Source organism: Phoenix dactylifera, chromosome 3 (genome assembly GCF_009389715.1).
Source record: "Phoenix dactylifera cultivar Barhee BC4 chromosome 3, palm_55x_up_171113_PBpolish2nd_filt_p, whole genome shotgun sequence".
NCBI lineage: Eukaryota > Viridiplantae > Streptophyta > Magnoliopsida > Arecales > Arecaceae > Phoenix > Phoenix dactylifera.
In genome coordinates this window covers 3,336,677-3,357,415 of record NC_052394.1, presented here as the reverse complement: position 1 = coordinate 3,357,415, position 20,739 = coordinate 3,336,677, and the positions used below count along the sequence as shown (strand labels likewise).

General features: G+C 38.8%; 1 protein-coding gene across 7 annotated transcripts; it reads right to left on the bottom strand.

The window, feature by feature from the left end:
• Positions 1 to 5: 5 nt before the first annotated feature.
• On the bottom strand, positions 6 to 20,641 carry LOC103711112. 7 transcript variants are annotated; one of them, XR_005510924.1, is made up of 14 exons: positions 20,213 to 20,641; positions 16,621 to 19,814; positions 11,895 to 12,024; positions 11,728 to 11,816; positions 8,252 to 8,496; positions 5,304 to 5,390; positions 5,067 to 5,166; positions 3,444 to 3,648; positions 3,032 to 3,299; positions 2,879 to 2,942; positions 2,631 to 2,788; positions 1,869 to 2,053; positions 1,469 to 1,772; positions 6 to 1,382 (listed from the first exon to the last, which is right to left on the bottom strand). XR_005510924.1 is itself a non-coding variant. In XM_039124299.1 (11 exons), exons 2-11 carry the CDS (start codon positions 19,567 to 19,569, stop codon positions 2,630 to 2,632), a joined length of 4,296 nt encoding a protein of 1,431 aa, XP_038980227.1. In that variant the 5' UTR covers positions 19,570 to 19,814; positions 20,213 to 20,641; the 3' UTR covers positions 2,400 to 2,629. The 7 variants fall into 7 exon arrangements, 6 of the variants coding, with proteins under 6 accessions (XP_038980227.1, XP_038980228.1, XP_038980229.1 ...); XM_039124299.1 differs by lacking the exons at positions 6 to 1,382; positions 1,469 to 1,772; positions 1,869 to 2,053 and having other exon boundaries at positions 2,400 to 2,788; XM_039124300.1 differs by lacking the exons at positions 6 to 1,382; positions 1,469 to 1,772; positions 1,869 to 2,053 and having other exon boundaries at positions 2,400 to 2,788; positions 2,879 to 2,931.
• Between the last annotated feature and the right edge of the window lie 98 nt (positions 20,642 to 20,739).

Sequence of the window (20,739 nt, the reverse complement as noted above, 5' to 3'; positions counted from 1 at the left end):
GCTCATTTTGCGGTACCCTCGCTACGATTCGCCCCCAGGGCAGAACAAAATCATCCGCGCGATGGGCTCCAACAGAGGACACGTGGGGCTCATAAGGCGTGGGACCCACTTGAGATGAAACAAATTTGGACACACCGGCGGCTGGTGCCGCAGGATATCTAACGGGGAAAGAGTTCAATAATTCATGATTTGTTTGCACCAAAAAAAAATAAAAAAAATTCTTGATTGGTGGACCGTACGGTGGGTTTACATGGCTCCCACTTTGGATCGAAAAGCGGGAAGGGGCCGGGGCCGGGGCCGCGAGGGGGGATGGGGCGCACGTGATGGGCGTCATCATGAGGAAGCGATCAAGGAAATGGAAGGTCATGATGGCTGCAAGACGACACGTAATGGTTCCGGCGACGTAGGCGCTTACGTAAATCAGGTGCTGGTGTTTTCTCTGGGTTCGCTGCGGTGAACTCGTCACATAGGACTCTCCTACGTTCCTCTTTATAAAAACTGTTACGTTGCTATCTCATCCCTTGGTTTCCTTGCCGTCGCAAACTCTGGATCTTGAACGGCTTGCTGAAATTCTGACTAAGAATGAATCTATGGGTGATGCACAGTAATGAATGTTAAAAGACAATAATAATAAAAAAAAATGATTTAAATACCGATAACAGCTAAGATCGTAGAAGATTCCTACTCCAATTATAAGCCTATATAAGATTATGAGGAAATGAAACCCCATTGACGAAATAATTCAGGTCATTAAACAGTATAGTTAATATATGTAAGTGATATGGTTTAAAATAGAAACGGATGTCACATGAAAGATGTTGAGTTTTAACTTGGAAGAAGAAAATGTCAAGGGAGAAGGAATATTAATTTCATCAAAACAGTCATGAAGAAAGGAAATCTCTTGTGATACTTGTACAACGAAGAAAAAAACTAAAAGATTTAAAATAGTCTCAGGCGCCAAAAGAGACCAAGACAGGTACCACATAGAATAATGAATAAAAAATGAGAAAAGATATGCAGTGGAAATGGAGAAGCACGAGAGCGTAGTGCCATCAAAATAATTTAAGTCATATAATTGCAAGTTCTATGACGACAGAGAAACATCCATCAAGCACTCCCGAACAAATTAGTGGGCATAATGAAGAGGATCACCAATAAAATTCATAAAATTTTGATGCCAACGATGGCGGCATCTTTTGGGAGGTCCACAAAATAGGAGTTAAGAAATAAAGAGACTCAGCGCACAACCCTGATCTTACTTTTAGCAATGAGGTATAAAAGGAAGACTCCGGTTGCAGGAGAGTTCCAGGTGCTCTGTTACCTCACGAAAAGGTGGCGGCAATTTGGCACCATGCCGCCCTTGTCTCGTCGTGTTTCGTGACCTAGAAAAGAAGCTCGTATGAGGTGATTGCTCAAGGAGATTATTTTTCAAGTGATTATTATTCAAAAATAGTGCTCTGGCCCGCACCCAAACTGCCGTTCATTGGTGCGCTTTAGTGTAGCCCAACCAAAGGAAAGTGCCGGCCGAGGTACAGCAGCAGTCAAAATGCCTTCAGCCATCATCTTCCATGACCATTCAAAGGGGGGCACATGAAAGCCCACTCGCATGTTAATTGATCATGCGTCCACACATTTTAACATAAATTCAGAATTCAATTACTAGAAGGAAAAAAAAGGAGTGAAGAAATGCAAACCATTTGCCCACAAATAATAATGCCTAAAATTTTCAGCAGACCACTATGGAGAAACCCATCGACAGACCTTTGATGTATCTGAAGGAAACAGGACAATAGCAGAGAATTATAAACAGCTGCACGTAACTCCAATAGGAGAACATTAAAGCAAAACGAAAAAAGGGAAAAAAGCACCAGAAGCAACTTAGACGCGTCCAAGTCTGGATAAAGGTACAGTGCACTAGTAGAAGATGGGCAAAACAGCCGGCGACCAGATATGTAAGTGCTGAAAAATAGATTCTTCATCGGGATTTAAGTTTACGAATATATAAGCAAGGGAAAACTCTTTCTGATGTAGACGACTCTATAACCGCTAGCTCCTGAACATCAAGAAAAGTATTTCAGGAACATGCAGTACTATTATTTAATCAGTATATTATCAGAGGAAGAAATAACTTAAACAGAGAAAATGGAATTCTGAATCCTTGTAATTTTCCCCGGTCACTTGAAAGAGATGCAACGGAGGCATCATACATGATACATAGATTTTCTAGCAGACAAGCAACATCCTAAGGGGAACCCCCTTTCATGCTATGAAAACCTCCATTCCAACTAATCTTCATCAGAAACTATTATGGTTTTCAGGAAAAAAGGAAAAAAAAAAAAAAGAACCCCGCCCTGCCCCACCCACACACTTTTCTAGCTACACAACTGTCGGGAACAAGATGCAACGAACAGAGCATATGTGATACATTAATGTAAATATCATAGTAGCCCATCAAAATTCTAGTGGAACCCCCTAATATTGTACAAAAACCTCTGCTCTCCCACAAAGCTTCATCAGCAACCCACTTAAGTTTATAAAAAAAAACTAGGAGAGAGCCATACAAGCTGTCATGTAAAATGGAGGGGACTCCACTAGAAGAGCATGACAAAAGAGGATTGAAAATAGTTTACTATGTCGTCAGTGTCCTCCGCTGGTAGATATACTTGAAGTTGCATGTGTTTCTGACATCAACACTGCTAACCAAGTGCACTCTGCTGGCACCAGTCTTCCCATTGCGCTCATAGCATTTCCCTGAGAACTTGTATTTGAGGTCAGTTACTGCTTTCTCCTGCAAAATATGAAGACATAAAAAGTCTTGATATTGACAAGCAAAGAGCCGTCATTACAATTGCAAGAGATTACAAAACAAGGAACACACCAATATAGTTGACGGAGACGTTCTGACTAAAACACAGTTGTCTTCGCACTTGCCTGCAACAACACTGGGAATCCCACAATGATCAGTACAAGAAATTTGTGTGAGCCTAGAAAATACTAAATCAAAATAATAAACAATCAAAATCAAACACACCTTACTGTCGTCTGCTCGTTTGTTTTATCTCGGAATGTCTCAACTAATGTATCTTTACAGCTACTGATTGGAAGAGAATGTGCAGCATCCATTTGATAAGTGAACTCCCCAGTATCTCCAGTTGGCAAACCACATAGACCAGCATCAAGTGGTGGTGATTTACTGATTGGCTCCAGTATCTCCACAGCCTCGGAAGTAATGCTGTAATTGTCGCAATCTACTTGCACATCACTTCTACAGGATATATCTGCCAATTGATTATTATTTCCTGCCAAAGTACACAGCAACCAGACAAAATAAATAAAATAAGGGAGAGGTGAACATGTAAGACAAAGATGCACATGCAAGTTGCATGGGTGCGCACACGCGTGCGCATGCCCACACACAGAGAGAGGGAGAGAGGGGTACATACCTCTTGGCTCTTTCAAATCTGCAGTAGTTCTCCTTAAGAGTTTTTGGCACATTGTAGTATCTTGAAAACTGAGAAGGGTGTACTCTGATAAGTCTGACCTGTCAGAACTGGTCATCTTAGTAAACCCAAAGGAAGTTGTCCATGTTTCAAAAAGCTGAGGAACTGCTGGTAACAGTAGCTTTTGTACTCCTAATGAAGAAAGCAACTGGAAAATAAGTGAGAAAAGCAAGCTGGTGAGCAAGCATCATAGTCGCTGAGGCCAAATTTGCATTTATCCAGCAAAAATGATATAACCCCCATACAAGCACGCACATTCCAACATGGCCACATAAGTAAATCTATGAGCATGATAAACTTATGAGCATAAGATGCAACCTGTCTAATTCATCGCCACGTTTAGGGGGATTACAACTTATTAACTCTCTTTAAAGATACTAAACAAACAACTTGCATCAGGTGAATGTGGAAATTCTGAGGTGTGAGCGTATTTTGACGTTTGAAGTTTCAACTGATACTTTAAAACCAAAACCAAAACATTTTACTTTCAACGAGAATTTGATCCAAAATCTCTAAAGTTTCGGTCAAGACTAACTCATGCAGCCAGATTCCCTGTGTATACAGCTACCACATATTTGTAATTTCTTCAACTCTTTCAATGTCTGAAGCATTTTCTTTAAATTAAACTTAGATTTCGCAGGTATTAGGAAGATCTAGAACATTTGCAATGCCATATTCCAAATAAATTGAGGTATTGCTTTGACATATATTTGACTATCCTAAACAAAGTTCGTTGTCTCGGTACCGGACCCCATATCGGTGCCATACTGGTACTGTGTCGGTAAGATACAGTATAGGGCCTTTTCAGTGTACCGAGTGTTGGTATACTATCCGTACCGATACCAAACCGGTATGGTACGGTATGCTTCGTACCGCCTAATACGGCGAACCATGATCCTAAAAGTTAAACCTAACGGTGGATTAATGTAGTGCACTCAAAATGTGATTTCTGATCATGATATTCCCCCCCCAACACACACACACAAAAAAAGTTCTCATGGTCCCATGCAAAACCACTGAAATGGACTGACACGAAGGTTTTTTTACAATATAACTTTAAAATGATTTCTACTTTATTTTTTATTTTTATTTTCCTAGTTTTAATTGACATTTTTTCCATTTTTTGACTAGAATTAGAGCTAAAACTGCCAATACTCCAGAAATCAAAACTTAATTGTGCTTAAAAAAAATGAAATCAAGTTTTCAAGGCTAATAAACAAGGCAAGCTTAGCATGTAATACTTTCACAGTGTGTGATAGATTAAGATAGTATGCGGTCAGCAATCAGAGCTAGATTGACCTAATCATGCAGTGTGTATGGGGACTAGGTACTTAAAAAATTGAAGATATGAACCTTTCCATGATGGTGACTATGGCATTGAATACAAATAAATAGTGAGAAAGATTATTGAAATCCACCTCAGACTGATGGGACTAACAATAGGTCAATGGTAATTATGGTCAGAGAATTCTGTTCTTTTCAATATAAAATTATGGTCAAAGCCTCTGCATGCGAATAGTTTTGTTTCTCTAGTTTTCTACTAGCAAAAGATTTTGATAGTGTTACCTTCTCTAGTTCATTCATTAGAAGGCGGCACATTCCCTGCCGTCGATATTGAATTCGAGTACCAACTAAAGGCATTTCTGCAACCTTTTCGCCATAGACCCTAAAAGGAAGATGCAAGATGAGGATAAATTCATGCTTCAGAGAACAAAATCCTGAAAAGATAAACATAAGGTGGTAAAAATGGTAAATGGCAGCTGATAACCGCACGGTATCCAAAACTAGATTTAACAAAAATACCTGAATGTAGCCACAGATATCAGCTCATCTCCCCTCTCCAGAAGCATAGTATAAAATCCCCAAAAGTTCAGTCGGTTAAGTTCTGACCTGTGCAAGACAAAAAATAATAATAACAATAATAATAACAAAGAAATCCAGAAGGCAGTATTCATTTCATCTTGGAAGATCAAAGAATTAAGAAATTTATAAGGAAAATATGATAAACATGATGAACAAATGAATATCACATGAAAACAAAAACTTTAGAGCCAGGTCCGCAAAACCGGGACCGAGAACCATACTAGTAATTACTGGTTCAGTACAGTATGGTATATGATTAACAAAGTCTTTAAGGAAGGCATTATGTTTCCAGCCTGGTAGTCATTGCTCCTGGATGCCATAGTAGCCATCTAAGAAAGAGATCATTACAAAGCTACATACGTAATAAAGGACGCAGCTCTCCAAGTCCAAACATTTCCTTAGAACTTATTTATAACCAATTTGTGATTTATCTAATCTATTCCAGTCTTGCTTCTTCTTGGGGGAGTCTTTGTGCAATGACCGCATGTTTAGTAATGCTTGCCGGCAACACAGTTGACGTTGAGTAACAGCACAAATGACCCCCTACTGATATGTGATACATCATATGAAGAGCATTTTGGAGGAAGGAGATGACACTGGCTGGCTGAACAACAGATAAGAAAAGCAGGTTGACCAAGATACTGAAATTCGATCAACCTCCAGATGACGTGAATGCTCATGGAACACTAGACTACTAGAAAGTCAGCAATGAGTGTGACATTTTCGTTCTTATTGCCAACATGATCAAATATACCAGCAGCTAGTGGGAGATAACATTTTCTTTTTCTGTCTTTCCAGAAGATATAGGATTCATTACAATGGAAGTTTATAGTCCCCAATAAGGACTAAGCTAGCCCTCAAAGTTAGCATGAACATGAGATGATTGTGCCATAACATAGCAAGAAAGAGCAAGAAGCATTCAAATAATAAGTTATAAGCTCAGCTTAAGGAGAGGTAAGAATAAGTTTTGAAGAGGCCCACCATCACTTAGCCAGAGCTGTACTGCGGTGCAAAGGGACAAGCAATCATGTTGTAAATTAAGTGATCCTGTGATAACACATTCGTGATAATTCGGTTGAGAAACTGTTTCTACCCTCAATGAAACTATTCTCTATGAAACCTGAAGAAAAGGAACGGTAACGCATTTAGGACATTCATGTAAAATTGGTGTAAAACTACTTTTTGACTGACGAGACTGTGCAACCTCCAGTGATCTTATATAGCTGGCTTCTTCCAGCTGCCCTACTGCTTAAATTCATTTTCCAAAATATACCATCTGTACCAAAGTCTCCTTTCTTTGTATCTCATAAGACTAGGACCTTCAACTTCCTCGACTCATCCCCTGTTCCTCCATCTCCTCCCTCCCCTTTGTAAAAAACATCAAAGTAGCATCATAATCGTAATTCATACAACCATAATCATTAAAATAATCTCTCAAAACTAAAATAAAATAAAATAAAATAAAAAATAAAAGAAAAAAGATGGTGTACTAGTATGGAATTGGTAAGCTATAACGTACTGAGTGCCGGGCGTGCTATTGCACCGGTACTATACTGGTCATTGAAAGTCACGGCACCTAGTACCATTTCGGTAGACCTTAAGAAATGTTGAGAAATGGTTTGACACCATAATTTAGCAAATCCTGCTTTTTAGCAAAATTCAATCAAACATGCTGAAACAGATATTCAATAGATTATTTATCCAATGCGAAGAATTCAATAATGAAGAAAAAGCAATCAATGTCTGGTCGAATTTAACCAGAAGACACACAACAGTGGTTGATCTGACCAGACACCGTAGGTGAAAGAACTCGTTAAATATAGAGCAAGTGACAGTGGTATTTAAGGATTAAGTCAGCCTTGTAGCCCACTACAAGTGGAAAACATAATTCTAGTCACATGTTGGCAATATAGATGAAATAAATAATTTGGACTTGTTGGAAGCATTAAAACTACCAGACAGCCTGGCTCATGGTGAAAATTGGAAGCTCATATGTTTTGTTAAGTCTACAAACTTTCTGGTAGCCAGCAGTGCTCACATTAACTCTATCAAGACATGCTAGTAGCAATGTGAATATAATATTATAATGGTGAGGATGCAACCTTCTTATTTGACAAAGAAAACAGCCTATAAAGACTTTAGTCTATCATTAGCACTATTTTTTTTTTGGGGGGGGGGGGGATTTTATCTTAGGCATGCACTATGCCTCGGCATTCTTTGCGACCCTACTGCTACCTTCAATATACAAAGATCCTGTCACAAATGTTATGGTTCATTCAACAAGAAGAAATTCCTTAAGTCAAAGGGACCTCAGCAGCATATATGCATATGCGATGAAGCTCTTGATATAATGAGAGTGTATAGGGACTCGGGGAGGGTCCTAATCAAGAATTAGGTTCTAGGGATACCTCCTCATTAACGAATCATTCAGTTTATATTTATCAATACACCCATGATCCGAGCTACAAAAACAGTAATCATTGGTGACATTGGAGTATAGGAAAAAAAACAATATAAGAGGGAAAAAGAAACAACATAAGTTACCGAGTTTTTAATGACTACTCTAGATTCAAAAACAATGATTATTGACATCATGTAACGAAATAAAAATGCAGGTCAACTGTAAATTTAAATAATAAAAAAAGAATAATATACACCCCGCTGCATTTCCTGCAACAGGCCTAGTTTGCAAATTATGTTCTGTAGATTAATTATAGCATCTAATGCTGGTCTTCACATGAACAGCTCTGTCATGTTACTCCTTTCAATACTAAACTATAGAGAGTTTGTTGTTGCCTAAACTCTTGTTTGCTTTTTTTTTTGAAGGGGGTGTTGAGATCAGAGAATATTAAAACAACAACAACAAAAATTTAGGGGAGAGATCTTACTCTTTATTGAAAAGAAGATCAGCAACAACATCACTATTGGTGCGAGGTTCAATCATAGCGACAAAACATTCATGCAGAACATCAAGCGCAATACACAATTTGCTATGATGCTCAGCCATTGTCTCAAGATCAAATTTATCAAGGTCTACACCATTTTCTCTACAACATCTCAGAAGAGTCCATGATAAACCTTCAACAGATGTTGGGTGAGATTTCCCAAGAAGTTTGCGAAGACGATAAAAAATCTGCACAATTGTAAGCAACATTATGAACAGGTATCCTATGGCAGACATAAAGGAGAAAGAGGATCTTTCTAAGGAAAAAAATACTACTTAAAACTTGTGGCAGTTCATGGAAATGCACAAGATGAGCTAACAAAGATAACTAAGTTACCTGAAATATGTAAACATCTATTGATCTTTAGATAGAAATATAATGGTAGTCAAATTTTTTCCTATCACAAGTCAGCATTGAAACCAACAAATGGTAATATCTTGTTTCATACAGACTGGGTGGTAGCCAAAATGTACTTAGACGTGATTGTACATCACCATGCAAAAGGATAAACTACATAATTTTCAACCATCATTGCTGCCCTAGTACAATAACATATTCAATAATGTGCATACAATTTGTAGTCCACAATCATATAATGCATCATTACGTTCCAATATTTCTGTCAGCATCCATTTAATTATGTACACACTACACATATAACTCTACATCAAAGAAGTTATGTACATATAATACAACTTGTTTAATCAGAAAAGGCACCATAAATCATTTATGTGATATACTGAACAGGGAAGAAAATAATGCATATAGAATATTCTTTTAATCCTTAATGGTCCAATCATCAAGGATATTGCAGTTTTGCCAGCTAGAATTCAGGCATGATTCAATCCTCAGTCTGGCTAAACAGGCCACAGACACTTAAAACTTTTTCCAGGTGGAAAGTCATGTTAGATGTTCCATTTCATTTGCTTAAATTAGTTCTATTAGTATTCTAATTACATTTAATCTTCAAAGTTTATTTTCCAATTCAATAAGTATCCTATTTCTTATAATGTTGTAGCTTTAGATACATGGATCTGCTTATTATGTACAATTATTGGATAGAGTGACAATATGGATATTCTGAAAGTGTTGAACCTAGGCAATATACTTCAATAAGAAAAGAGGTGCCCCGATGCTCAGGATTTGGGGAGGGAAAATGTATGCAACCTTAACCCCATGTGCAAAAAGACTGTTTTCATGTTTTGAATCAGTGACACTCATGTCACAATGGAGCAACTGACCATCGCCAGGACGTGCAACGAAGATAGGAGACAGAGTAGTGGCAGATAGGGATGTATTTGTGCATATAGCTTATATTAGGTAAACATTACTTGTCTGATATATCATACATAATGGGAAAAACCCCACATGCAAAGAGACTGTTTTCATGTCTTGAATCAGTGACACCCATGTCACCATGGAGCAACTGACCATCGCCAAGACGTGCAACAAAGATAGGAGACAGAGTAGTGGCAGATAGGGATGTATTTGTGCAAATAGCTTATATAGGTAAACATTACTTGTCTGATATTAATACATAATGGGAAAAACCTTTGCTAAAAGAGGGGTAAAAAAGAAGGTAGTTTTTTCTCTGCTGTGACTAGCAGAAAACAACTGCTGGAGGGATTAATTTGAGAAACAAACTATTAGAATAGGAGGAAGAGGAGAAACAGAGAAACAACAAAAAGTGGGAGGCAACAAGAATAAGGGAAAAGCTCCTCAATGGAGTTAAGTGATTCAATAAAAAGCTAAAAAAAGATGCATAATTAGTCATTCCTCATGGAAAAATGTGTGACAACATCCAAACAACCCAAATGCATCAATTCCTAGTTATATAAGGACTCAACTTATGTGTAATTATTTAGAACATTAACTTGCATATTGTGAATAGGAGTTCTAATCAGTTTAAAATTTCACTACTTCCAGACTACTTAATTTTCTAACAAAAAATAACCTAAATATTTCAAAAACAGTCAAACAAAAAATAACCTAAATCTTTCAAAAACAGTAAATCTTGCACTTCCATGGTATACTATATGAAAAGCAATGATTTAAATTCACTGATACAGGATTGGCCTAATTTTTTCATTGCATAGGATGCACCGCCATCCTGCCCTGTCTTGACACTTGGGACAAGGGATATCCCAAGATGCATCGAACGGCATGCTGGGACAACAGTAGGGCAATTCCATCCAAACCCTTGTGATGGTGCGACATCCAGCAGGACATCCCACTAGGACCTGAATCATTGATAGAAAGTTGCTAAAATCCCTTAAGTATCCAATTGCAAGACCATAAACCTTAGTTGAGCCACCATAGACCTATAGAAGGACCTATAGAAAAAAATTCTAATAGTAGGACCCGTAACCTATTAGAAAATACCCTAAAATTAGTTCAAAAACTGCAATAGACAATAAAAAAACAACTAAAAAGACCTTTAAGGCTCAATAGACTGAGAATTTAACTGTAAACAAAACAAAATAAAAAACAATTAAATCTAGATCTAAATCTAATATATGGTCCATTTACATCAAGTCCTTAATCTCTCCAGGATCCAACGGTCATGCAACTTTTCAGATTCCCATTATAGAAACATTACCATACATAGATTAGGACTACTTTTAAGGATCTAAGTCGAAGATAATCCGAGACTTAGCTTGTTAATGACTTTAGTTATCCATCTGTATTATGGATATTCATTATCTTGTTGTGCTAAACTACAGAAACAGACAATTTTAAATCCTAATAAAGTCAGTTATAAATGCCAATTACACATGTACATATAGACATGCATGCCCACATGCATATACCCCACTTCTTTGATAATTCACATGCACATACCCCTCACCTTCAGAAAAATATAATGTAAGCAGAAGAAACAAACAAACTATGTGCAAAGGTTTCTTACTCCAAGTCCGGGAATAGAAAATTTCATCTAAAACATTCAGAAACTTAGCATTTCTCAATACTTGAAACATATGGAAACACAATGAATGTAATCCAACATTTCTATTACATTAAAGCTAGCATAAGTTTATAATAAAGGATTGTTATTATAACCATACAGTGTCATTAGATGTAAATATTTCGGCAATTTTTAGCAATTTAAGGTTGTAGCTCTTAGCAATAATGCACGTCAAGCTAAGAAAGACTCCTTGTATCAAATTACCAAATACCAAAAGCAACTATTTTTGCATGCATGTACCCTCATGTCATATCTGTGTTTCTGTTGAAAATGACCAAGACCAACTTAAAACAAAATTTAGATAGATAAACTACGGCATACAACATGTCCAAGTCAAGACTCAGCACTTATCCACCAAAAAGTAAACAAATACATCAAATCAAATGCCAATTTCTGTCCTTGTAATAAGACAAGAAATCTAATCTTTTCGCGGTTAAAATCTGACTGGATGTACCTTTGAGCATTTCTTGCTGCAAAACCAATTCCCAGGTGGACAATGACTTAGCCGTTGCAATCGTTTTTCTTGCAAGCAGCCCACATGATCTGCAAAAAGAAGAGAAACCAGATATCACATATGTAAATGTATAATTTGGATACGTAAATTGATGAATTCATACGTACATTCTCGCTCACACTCATCACAGTACAACATTGTTTCTTCTGTAAATTTCTCCGTGTCACGATTGTATTCACTGAGGCCACATATGCCACATCTACATGATGGACAAAACCATTTTCCTTCAGGGATATCCTACATAAACACCAACAACAATTCAGTTTTGCCACGAGATTTTTCCTTGGGTAGATTTTAAAAATATAATTCAGAAATATTGTTCAGATATGGTGTTTCAACACGAGCAAAATTGTCTCCTCACTTTGAGAACATTAAGATGAAGATAAGCATACTGATGCTTATAGCCAAATCATGGTAATGAAAGTAACGAACAATGTCAGCAAGCCAGCAGCATGTGATTGCATGTCTAAGATCTTGTGCATGAGCATCTCGACATGATGCAGAACACAAACATGAAACTAGGACCAGCAAAGAAGGTTAGTATGGTCTGTGACAAAAGAATTTATACGCATGCACATGCAGCACCATTGCATGAGCTAAGCCAAGAAAATAGCTAAGGTACTTTCAGATATTCAAATATCTAGAAACTTCAAAGTGTATGACTTTTTCATCCAGATCAGATCATTAAAGGTCCACTCAACCAATTAAACAAGCAGAATTGAGCAAGCTTCCATTCTCTCCTTTAGACTTCATCCCATTGCGTACCGTACCGTACCAGTTCGGTACCAGTACTTGGTACAGGTGGCATACCGACACTCGTTATCCTAAAAAAGTCTCATACCGATACTGTGTTAGTGTGGTACCGGTACGGGGTCCGGTACCGAGACGGCAAACCTTGGTTTAGAGTTTTAGGGTTAGAATATTTTGAGGCATATAATAAGGCCAGTGCTTTAGGATCTTGTAACATCAGCAATTTTCTCTCTTGTGCTTGGACTTGTGGTTCACTTTGAGTAACCTATGGAACGAGAAAAAACTTTTCATTTCCACATCCAACTCTTTGCCCGCACTAGTTGTAATGTGTCTAGGACCCGATTACACCGCTCTTTGCTACTTGATGAATTGTTGCAGCTTAATAAGATATCTGGTCCACCCATAGGAGCCCATATCTACGAGAGGACTTTAGTGATCCTCGCTTGACAACTGTATTGGGTGCCAAGCCACCTGATTGCTAAATAGGAGAAGACATGCCATGAGCTCAATCTCTTCAAGACAAGAATATACCTACCCCAGAGAGTTTTAATACTATCAGTAGACTTTGGCTTTGGAGGCATCAAGGCATCTAACAGTAAGAATGCATCATTGGTGCATTACCAACAGTTAGAGTGTCCACCTTTGGTAATACCAACAGCTACCAGGCTACCATCAGAAAGCTAGGTGAGCTAGACCAGTTTCTCCTGTAAGATCAATGTGTGTAATGCATATGATATGTTATAAGCATGACTAGGCCCCTAATTTTGAAGTGTAAAATCCTGAGGCATCGTTATAAAGGACATCTTGATCTCTCTATGGGGTGGCAAAAGCCATGTGTCTACAATGTGGACTTCCTGGCAAAACAACCACAGCCCTGCACATGCAAAGCTTAGCTAGCTAGCTGGGCAATGTGACGCACATACCATGCAGCTCAGCTCAGCTCAGCTCAGAAAGGTATGCCACACTTTGATGGAAATTTCTTGTTTGGATGCCGCACCCACTTCAAATCTCCCCAGAAATTCATCTCTGCATGCCCTTCCTAAGTGTTTCTTTACTGTAATTTTATTGACAAATGCCCTACATGCATTACACACTCCCATATCTGCTCCCCCTTGAAGTAATCAAGCGTCTGAGCTGCCCGGACATGCTAGCATATATGAGTTCTGCATGTTACTTCTTTCATTTTTGTAGAATAATTTCCTAAAGTAGAAGCATAACTATCTATTTGGAACAGAAAGATACCTATCTCCATATCCAAAAGTCTTAGGTAAATGTGAGACATGATACTTATCTCCATACCCAAATAAGATCCCAACAATTTGAATGTGAGACATCTACATAAATAGATATAGAATGAGATCCTTTAATTGTGAATAACTGCCTTAAAGAGAAATGTTGATCTGATTAAATTTTCATTGGACATCTATTTTAGGGTATAAGTAGAATTCTTGAGTCTCATTGTCCCTCCCGTCTGTCTCTGCAGCTCTCATAATGCCACCTATTACATTTCCTACAAAAGCACAACTTGAAGGATTCAAAGCTTCCTATATCATGCAGAGGCTCCACATGCCTCCATCCCCATAGATTTTAAATACCCAATGCTCCTATATTGCGATTCCATAGATCTATCAATCATTCCTTTTTCCTTAAGCCTGCAATGAAATAAAAGCCACCCATCAGGTATTCCTTCATCCAATATTAGGCATGTGCATATCACGTGCCTGATTATAGTCAACGAAAAGGCTCCCGGACCTCATTCCCTTATCCATAATTGAGAAAGCAAGGTATCCAAAAGGTAAGGCCATTCCTTTTTTTAGCTTGTGATTTCAATTCTTGCCATTCAGGTCATCTAATATATGGATCTGTCCTCTAAGGCTGGTAACAGCATTGTAACATATACTATTTGCCTGTATAGTATGAGAGAAGCTTGATGTTGCACTCAATTAGACATTTAATGTAAGCAATGAGAAATGTACCCCAAAGTGCACCTAAAACAAGTTCCTGAGTTATTTTGCAAGTTCTAATTCACGATTAAATTTAGTGGTGGTTTAAATTAATATACCACTTCCCACATTCTTCTCAAAGATCCCTAAAGTCAAAGTACAAGTTATGTACCCCCACCATCAAATGAATCACCCTAGTGAAGATTTTGTTCTTCTGAACCCGCGAAGTCTATTAGTTAGAAAAACCTTTTCTAGCAACATAAATCTACATATTGGTTTACCGTTGTTCACTCAGTGAAAACATACTTAAGGGGCCAGGCATGAGAAAAAAAATCGTCATCATCTACGCCAAGGTCAAACATCTTGATTCTGGATCCCATATCCATACTATCCTGGAACAATGTCAGTATGCTCGGTTTGGGGTCGGTTCGGCGTATTGACACTTGGTAGCCCCCGTACAACATACTAGTTCGATACCAATATGGAAAGGTGCAATTTGTACGCACTAGTACTAATCGGTCTTTCGATGATATCTATCTGCACTATTGTTTGTGGATCATTAACTTTGGGATGCATTACAAAAAAGTAACATAAAAGAAGTTAGCCATGAAGAATACAGCGTCTGGAAGTAACTTCAAGTTTGAACAACTTATTGTCTATGCATTGTTCAACGCCTACTAGCTTTGATACTTGAATTAACTGAACATGAAAATCAGTGAACGATTTGTTAATGAACTCCCTCCTACAAAAAAAAGATTCTAAATAACCATAAAATGGTGGGGGGAGGGGGCTTACATTTTATGACATGCTTGAGGCTCTTTGAGTGCAGGAAATAATAGAGCAAACGATAAGCTATCTCTAGTTTTCAATCTATGGTCATTATCCAGTCTTATAGAAAAAACATATATGTATCTGTGACCATAAAGAGTTATACCATCAATTCAGGATCAGGTACAGGTCTTTTGCCAATCATTCTTGCTACAGGCCATATCCATGGGCAGTGCAAGCTTGTCCAAATGCTTTGTACAACTTCCAGCCATGTTTTCTCAGGTGTTTTTCATACTACTAGTTGACCTTTCAACACAAAACTAAGCCCTTTTCTTATGAAAGCCTCCATGTATCTCTGTTGCACATGTTCATACCATCAGAATCATTCTCTGCTCTAGTCTCCACAACTTTGTCCTCACCAACTGCAACCTTTTTATTTCTTTTAATGCACTTGTTCGAAAACCTATCAACCTAAACTTGCCGCACATCCAGTACAGCGTCCGGATATTCATGAGACTTAGATATTGTGTAATCTTCATTATGCCCCAACATTTTGAAGCATAAATTATTTTCAATATAATTGCTGTCTCATAAATTTCCCCTCCAATCTAAATATGTGCACAGCATACAGTTTTTCAGAAGCACCTCTCCACTTGATTGACACAATTATGTTTATAATATATACATCCTCATTTGTTCCTCCATTTTATGATGATAGATCCAAGATTCTGAAAATGATCACATTGTGGGGTCTCTCACATGTTACTTTTACTTGGTCCATGTTTATCTATATTTTTACTAAGATTGATCCAAAAAGTATGCTGTTTATCAGTGGAAGTGCACAAGAAAACATACTTAATGTATCACTAGATGTGCATTACTACACCTACTCCACCTATTTTTAAAAAATCACCCATCATCACATGTCTTAAATTGCATTTCGTCTCCTACACTTTCTTGCTGTCTTTAATTTAACACAAGTTTATTGGATCCTGATCTGATCTTTTAAAGCAGTGAAAAGAGCATGGCTTAAGATTCTTCCAGTTATATTTCAAGAATAAGTAGTTTCTAGAGGTTAGTGCAAATCAAATTCTTACAAATGTGTTGCTACATTAGAAAGTGCACGGGAGATGCATAACCAGAAAAGGCATTACAGAGAAAAAAAGGTTGTGACCACCCCCATTCAGTAAAACTGGAACACTAGAGGTGGTTCCCAGCATGAACAAAGCTACCAATAGAAGAACACCTTATATGAAAACTTTAAACGAAAACATTAAGCAAACTGAAAGACTATGCTATGTAAATAGATTGCCAACATAGATGTTCGGACAGACACTCTTATTACTCTCAAGAAGCTGAACACTTGAATTACCTCTAAACCAACACAGCTTAGATGAAATGATGATGGACAGTGGTCGCATAGCATTAATATACCCCCATCTTGACAGATGGAGCATATTGTGTCACTCTGATAGTGAGAGTAATCCCCCTTCAGTCTTACGTGTGGAAAATCTTGAGGCTTATCAGCATGCATCATCTGCATTTGACACTGTAACAAGGACCTTCCATCTTGCAAAAATATACTGGCAGACGGTCGTGGGGTGCTGCTGCCAGCATGAGCCTCAAACTTAGAAAGACTAAACACCTCATGACAACACGTGCACTTTATCCCATCTCGATTTATCCGGCCTTCTTTCATAGCATGGCCATCTCTTTTATGCATATAACTTACTTTCTGCCTTGGTAAGACAACATTATTGTCAATCAGCCATGATAAAACCGTCTTAGCAGTTTGCTGACTGAGAGACGATGCCACCACCTGTTGTGATCTTGTGCTTGACCGCAGCACACGCGGTGAAAAACTTCTGTCTAATCTATGACCTTGCCTAACAGAAGCCTGGCATCCCTTTCTTTTTTTAGACTGTTGACAATCAGAAGAGTGGCAAGATGGAGAAGTCAGCAGTCTATTATGTAAAGCTTCAAGAGAAAATGAAGAATTTCTTCTTCTCTTCTTTGAATTTCTAACTCCTCTCAATTGCAATTTACCAAATCCGAGTTCTCCAAATTCTGACGAATTACAAGAAATTCCAGAATCTTTTTCAGCCTCCTCATGCAATATCTGGGCAGCTTCCTGTGACTTGTTACTTGTCATTGCAGCAGAAGAACTGAGGAATCTATACTGCTCATTCTTCGTGACAGAATGTTCAAATTCAGAATGAGTCATAACACCCTTGATTTTTTTGCTCTTCGCCATGCATTCAAGAGACTTCACATTAATATTTTCAAGACATTTGGATTCCAGATATGCTTTACAGGCTGTAGCAAGAGAATGATAGGATCTCGCATCCGGAGAGTTATAACATAATTCCTGCTTTGTTCCTTTGGTTTTAAGCCAAAAGCGCCATCCCATGTATAATAGATGTCTTTTAACATTTAGTCTCAACTGTTTAACATCTGCATCATGTTTGCCATTTTGCTTTAATGAATCCATGTGGTTGACATACTCTGTTATCACCTCTGGTAAATACTCCGGTTTGAGATGCTCAGTCATGTTATCCTCCCTTAATTTCCCTGAAGAAGCACAATTAACATCAACTTCTGAGTGGTTCTCATAATCTCCTGAAGAAAATACCCCAATGGCGCAAGAATTTGGAAGCTCATCAGCGTCTACAAATTCGGAAAAGTTAGATCTCTCTGTTTGTGCATTGCATTTTCTCACACCTTCAGTGGCTGCAAATAGTGCAATAGCATGGGTAGAATGCTCAACCTGATGCTTTTTCCTTTTGATTGACCAAGAATGCACTGGAGTGTCTCCAGCAAAAGACACTGGTTCAGGATGAATCTTTGCAGGATTATTTGCATTTTCTTTTTGACTCGAGCAGTTTCCCTCCAGATCATCATCAGCTCTGCATCCCTGACCCACTTTCTGGTGCCCCTTCAGCAAATCACAACAGACCTGATAAAGGGAGTAATAAGTCTTCCCCTCAGGCGAACAGAACCGAAGCCTTACAATTGCATCTCTTTTGATTTCAATCTTCCAACCCAAAGCCAAAAGATGCTTCTTCACTTTTAGCCTCAAATTGTCATGATTAAGATTGGTTGGTCTTAATCTTCTTAGCTGAGGCATTCCACTTTCTAATCCAGGTGCATATAATGATATGGCCTCAGGAGAGTATTCAGCCTCTATTTTCACAGGTTTCCAAGTTCCAGCAGCTCTTGAGGGTGATCTATTCACAGCCTCATTGTCCCTGCATGTGAGGTTCCAATTGGAACAATTTCCTTGGCCATCACATATTGGAATGTCAGTGGCACCACTGCAGATCACGGCTTTCCGAGTATCTGCATTTTCTTCTGCTGCTTTCCATGATTCACATGCTCTAATAAAAGATGCATAACGGGTTCCATCAGGTGAAACATAGTACTTGTTTCCATTAGAACTTTCCCTGAACTGCCAACCTACAGCCAGAAGATGAGCCTTTGCAAGCTGACGTGTAACATGAGTTCTTTTTCTCAAATATGGAGGAAGAGGTTTAGTGTGATATACTGAGATGAAGTCTGATATAGCTTTAGGGCCACTTCCAGGTTTTGCATTACATTCATCTGGATCGCATAATCGAGAAGGGCTTCCTCCAGAAACCACTCCACCCGAAGCTTCCATGACCCCCTCTCTTTGGGATGCTTGAGAACAACTTCCATTATCATACTTCCCCTGAGATAAGCTTTCAGTATATCCAAGCCAAAAAAGATCATCAGACATGCATGGTTCTGGAGAGGAAATACTATTTACAATACCAGCCAAGCAACCACTCATGCCTGTGCCATCCATCTGGGTATTGGTACCTTCAAGACGAGGAACATCATCCATTGGGACATCGTTAGAAGTAATGGGAAGATTGATTAACTGATTGGAAGGAAGTATTTCAGAAACAGTTGTTCCACTGACAACAGACCACAGTACTTGTATTAACTCAGACACCAAGCTGTGCCAGATATCTCCTGTTTCAAAAGTCCATCCCTTAATTTTCTCCAAGAAACCACGTGTAGCTCTCAAGTCATACCATATCTCCCTGATTGAAACAGGAAGTCCGTCTTCCTCTTCAAAGGTCCGAAGAACCTGAAGCAACAGCCATTTGCCACGAGGCTTCCAGTCCCCGAAAACTTCATTCCACTCCTGGGTAATGCGCAGCCGGTCAACAGAGATAATCTGTTGGTCCCCTTGATCTGGAAAGAAAACCCTCCTTTGTTCAGAACCCTCCTCATGATCAAAGACTACGCCTTCCCACCAGGCATCATCCACCAAGGCATCAACACACCAGCCCATATCTGATATCAGATCCTCGCATCTTGTACTGAGGCGGCAAAGGTCTTATCTGGCCACGGGTAATACTTGGGGACTGTCCTTGATGTACCTTCTATAGCAGCTGATACTGCAACCGATTCCACGAGTTTCGAACTCTGATCGTCATTTAAGAGATTGGTATATTCAATAAGACGGGAGCAGTCGCCACAACCAATGACCTTACCCAAATGCCAAGAACCAAGAAGCCCTTCATCGAAATACAAAACCTAAGGAAACAACTGAACATGAGTAAAGATCAAAGACAGAACGATGCACATCATCATCAAAGCACCAAAAACTTATAAAATCAGCATAACGTATCCACATTGCAGCCCACAAACCCAATTCCACAAACTAATAACTAAGAACAAAACAACCCTGCATGAATTTAACGCAAGAACTCCAAGATCACCATGGTAGTTTGAGATCTTTATGACACGAAGGCAAAAAAGAAAACGCACAGGCAAAGAAAACACATGAGCACGATGAAAAAGAAGGGGGAAAAAAACCAATAACTTGGAATCATATTGCGTTCTTGGACTGATCCAAACATCAAAACAAGCAGAACAGAACTCAAGAAGCATGTGCTCGGAGCCACATTGCGATGGGGGAGGGGCCTGCCTACCTCGACCTTCTCGCCGGTGAGAAGCTTTTCTTCGGTCGTCCATCCTCTTCCTCCTCTTGTTCTTCCTCCCCTCGTGTCCTCCGCCATTAACGCCGACATCGGAGTCCAGGATCGGGAGGCCGGGCGAGAGAGGGTTTTAGTGGTTTCTATGCAAGAAATATTGCGGAGCAAGTAAGAAAACAAACCCCCTGGAAACAAAGGGAGAGGATACCGGGGAGAGAGATCGTTCGAACTCGCCAAAAAAACAAGACCTAATCGGAGTTGGATCTTGGAGTATTAATCTTATGGCCGGCAGTGGGGTTTATTAAAATTGGCGTGCCGATTCCGTTTAAATTTCACCCCTTATTTTCCGATCGTACTCGCAGCGCCAGCCAGCTGGGAAGCGTACGCACTCACCGGTTTCCAACCGTATCGCTCTTCCCTCCGCCATTGCCGTGAGGAGGTTTGTTTATAAGTTTTAAAATAATAATATTACATGCTTGGCCCGAGTAATTAATATAAAAATAGTTAAATTAATGTAAAACTAG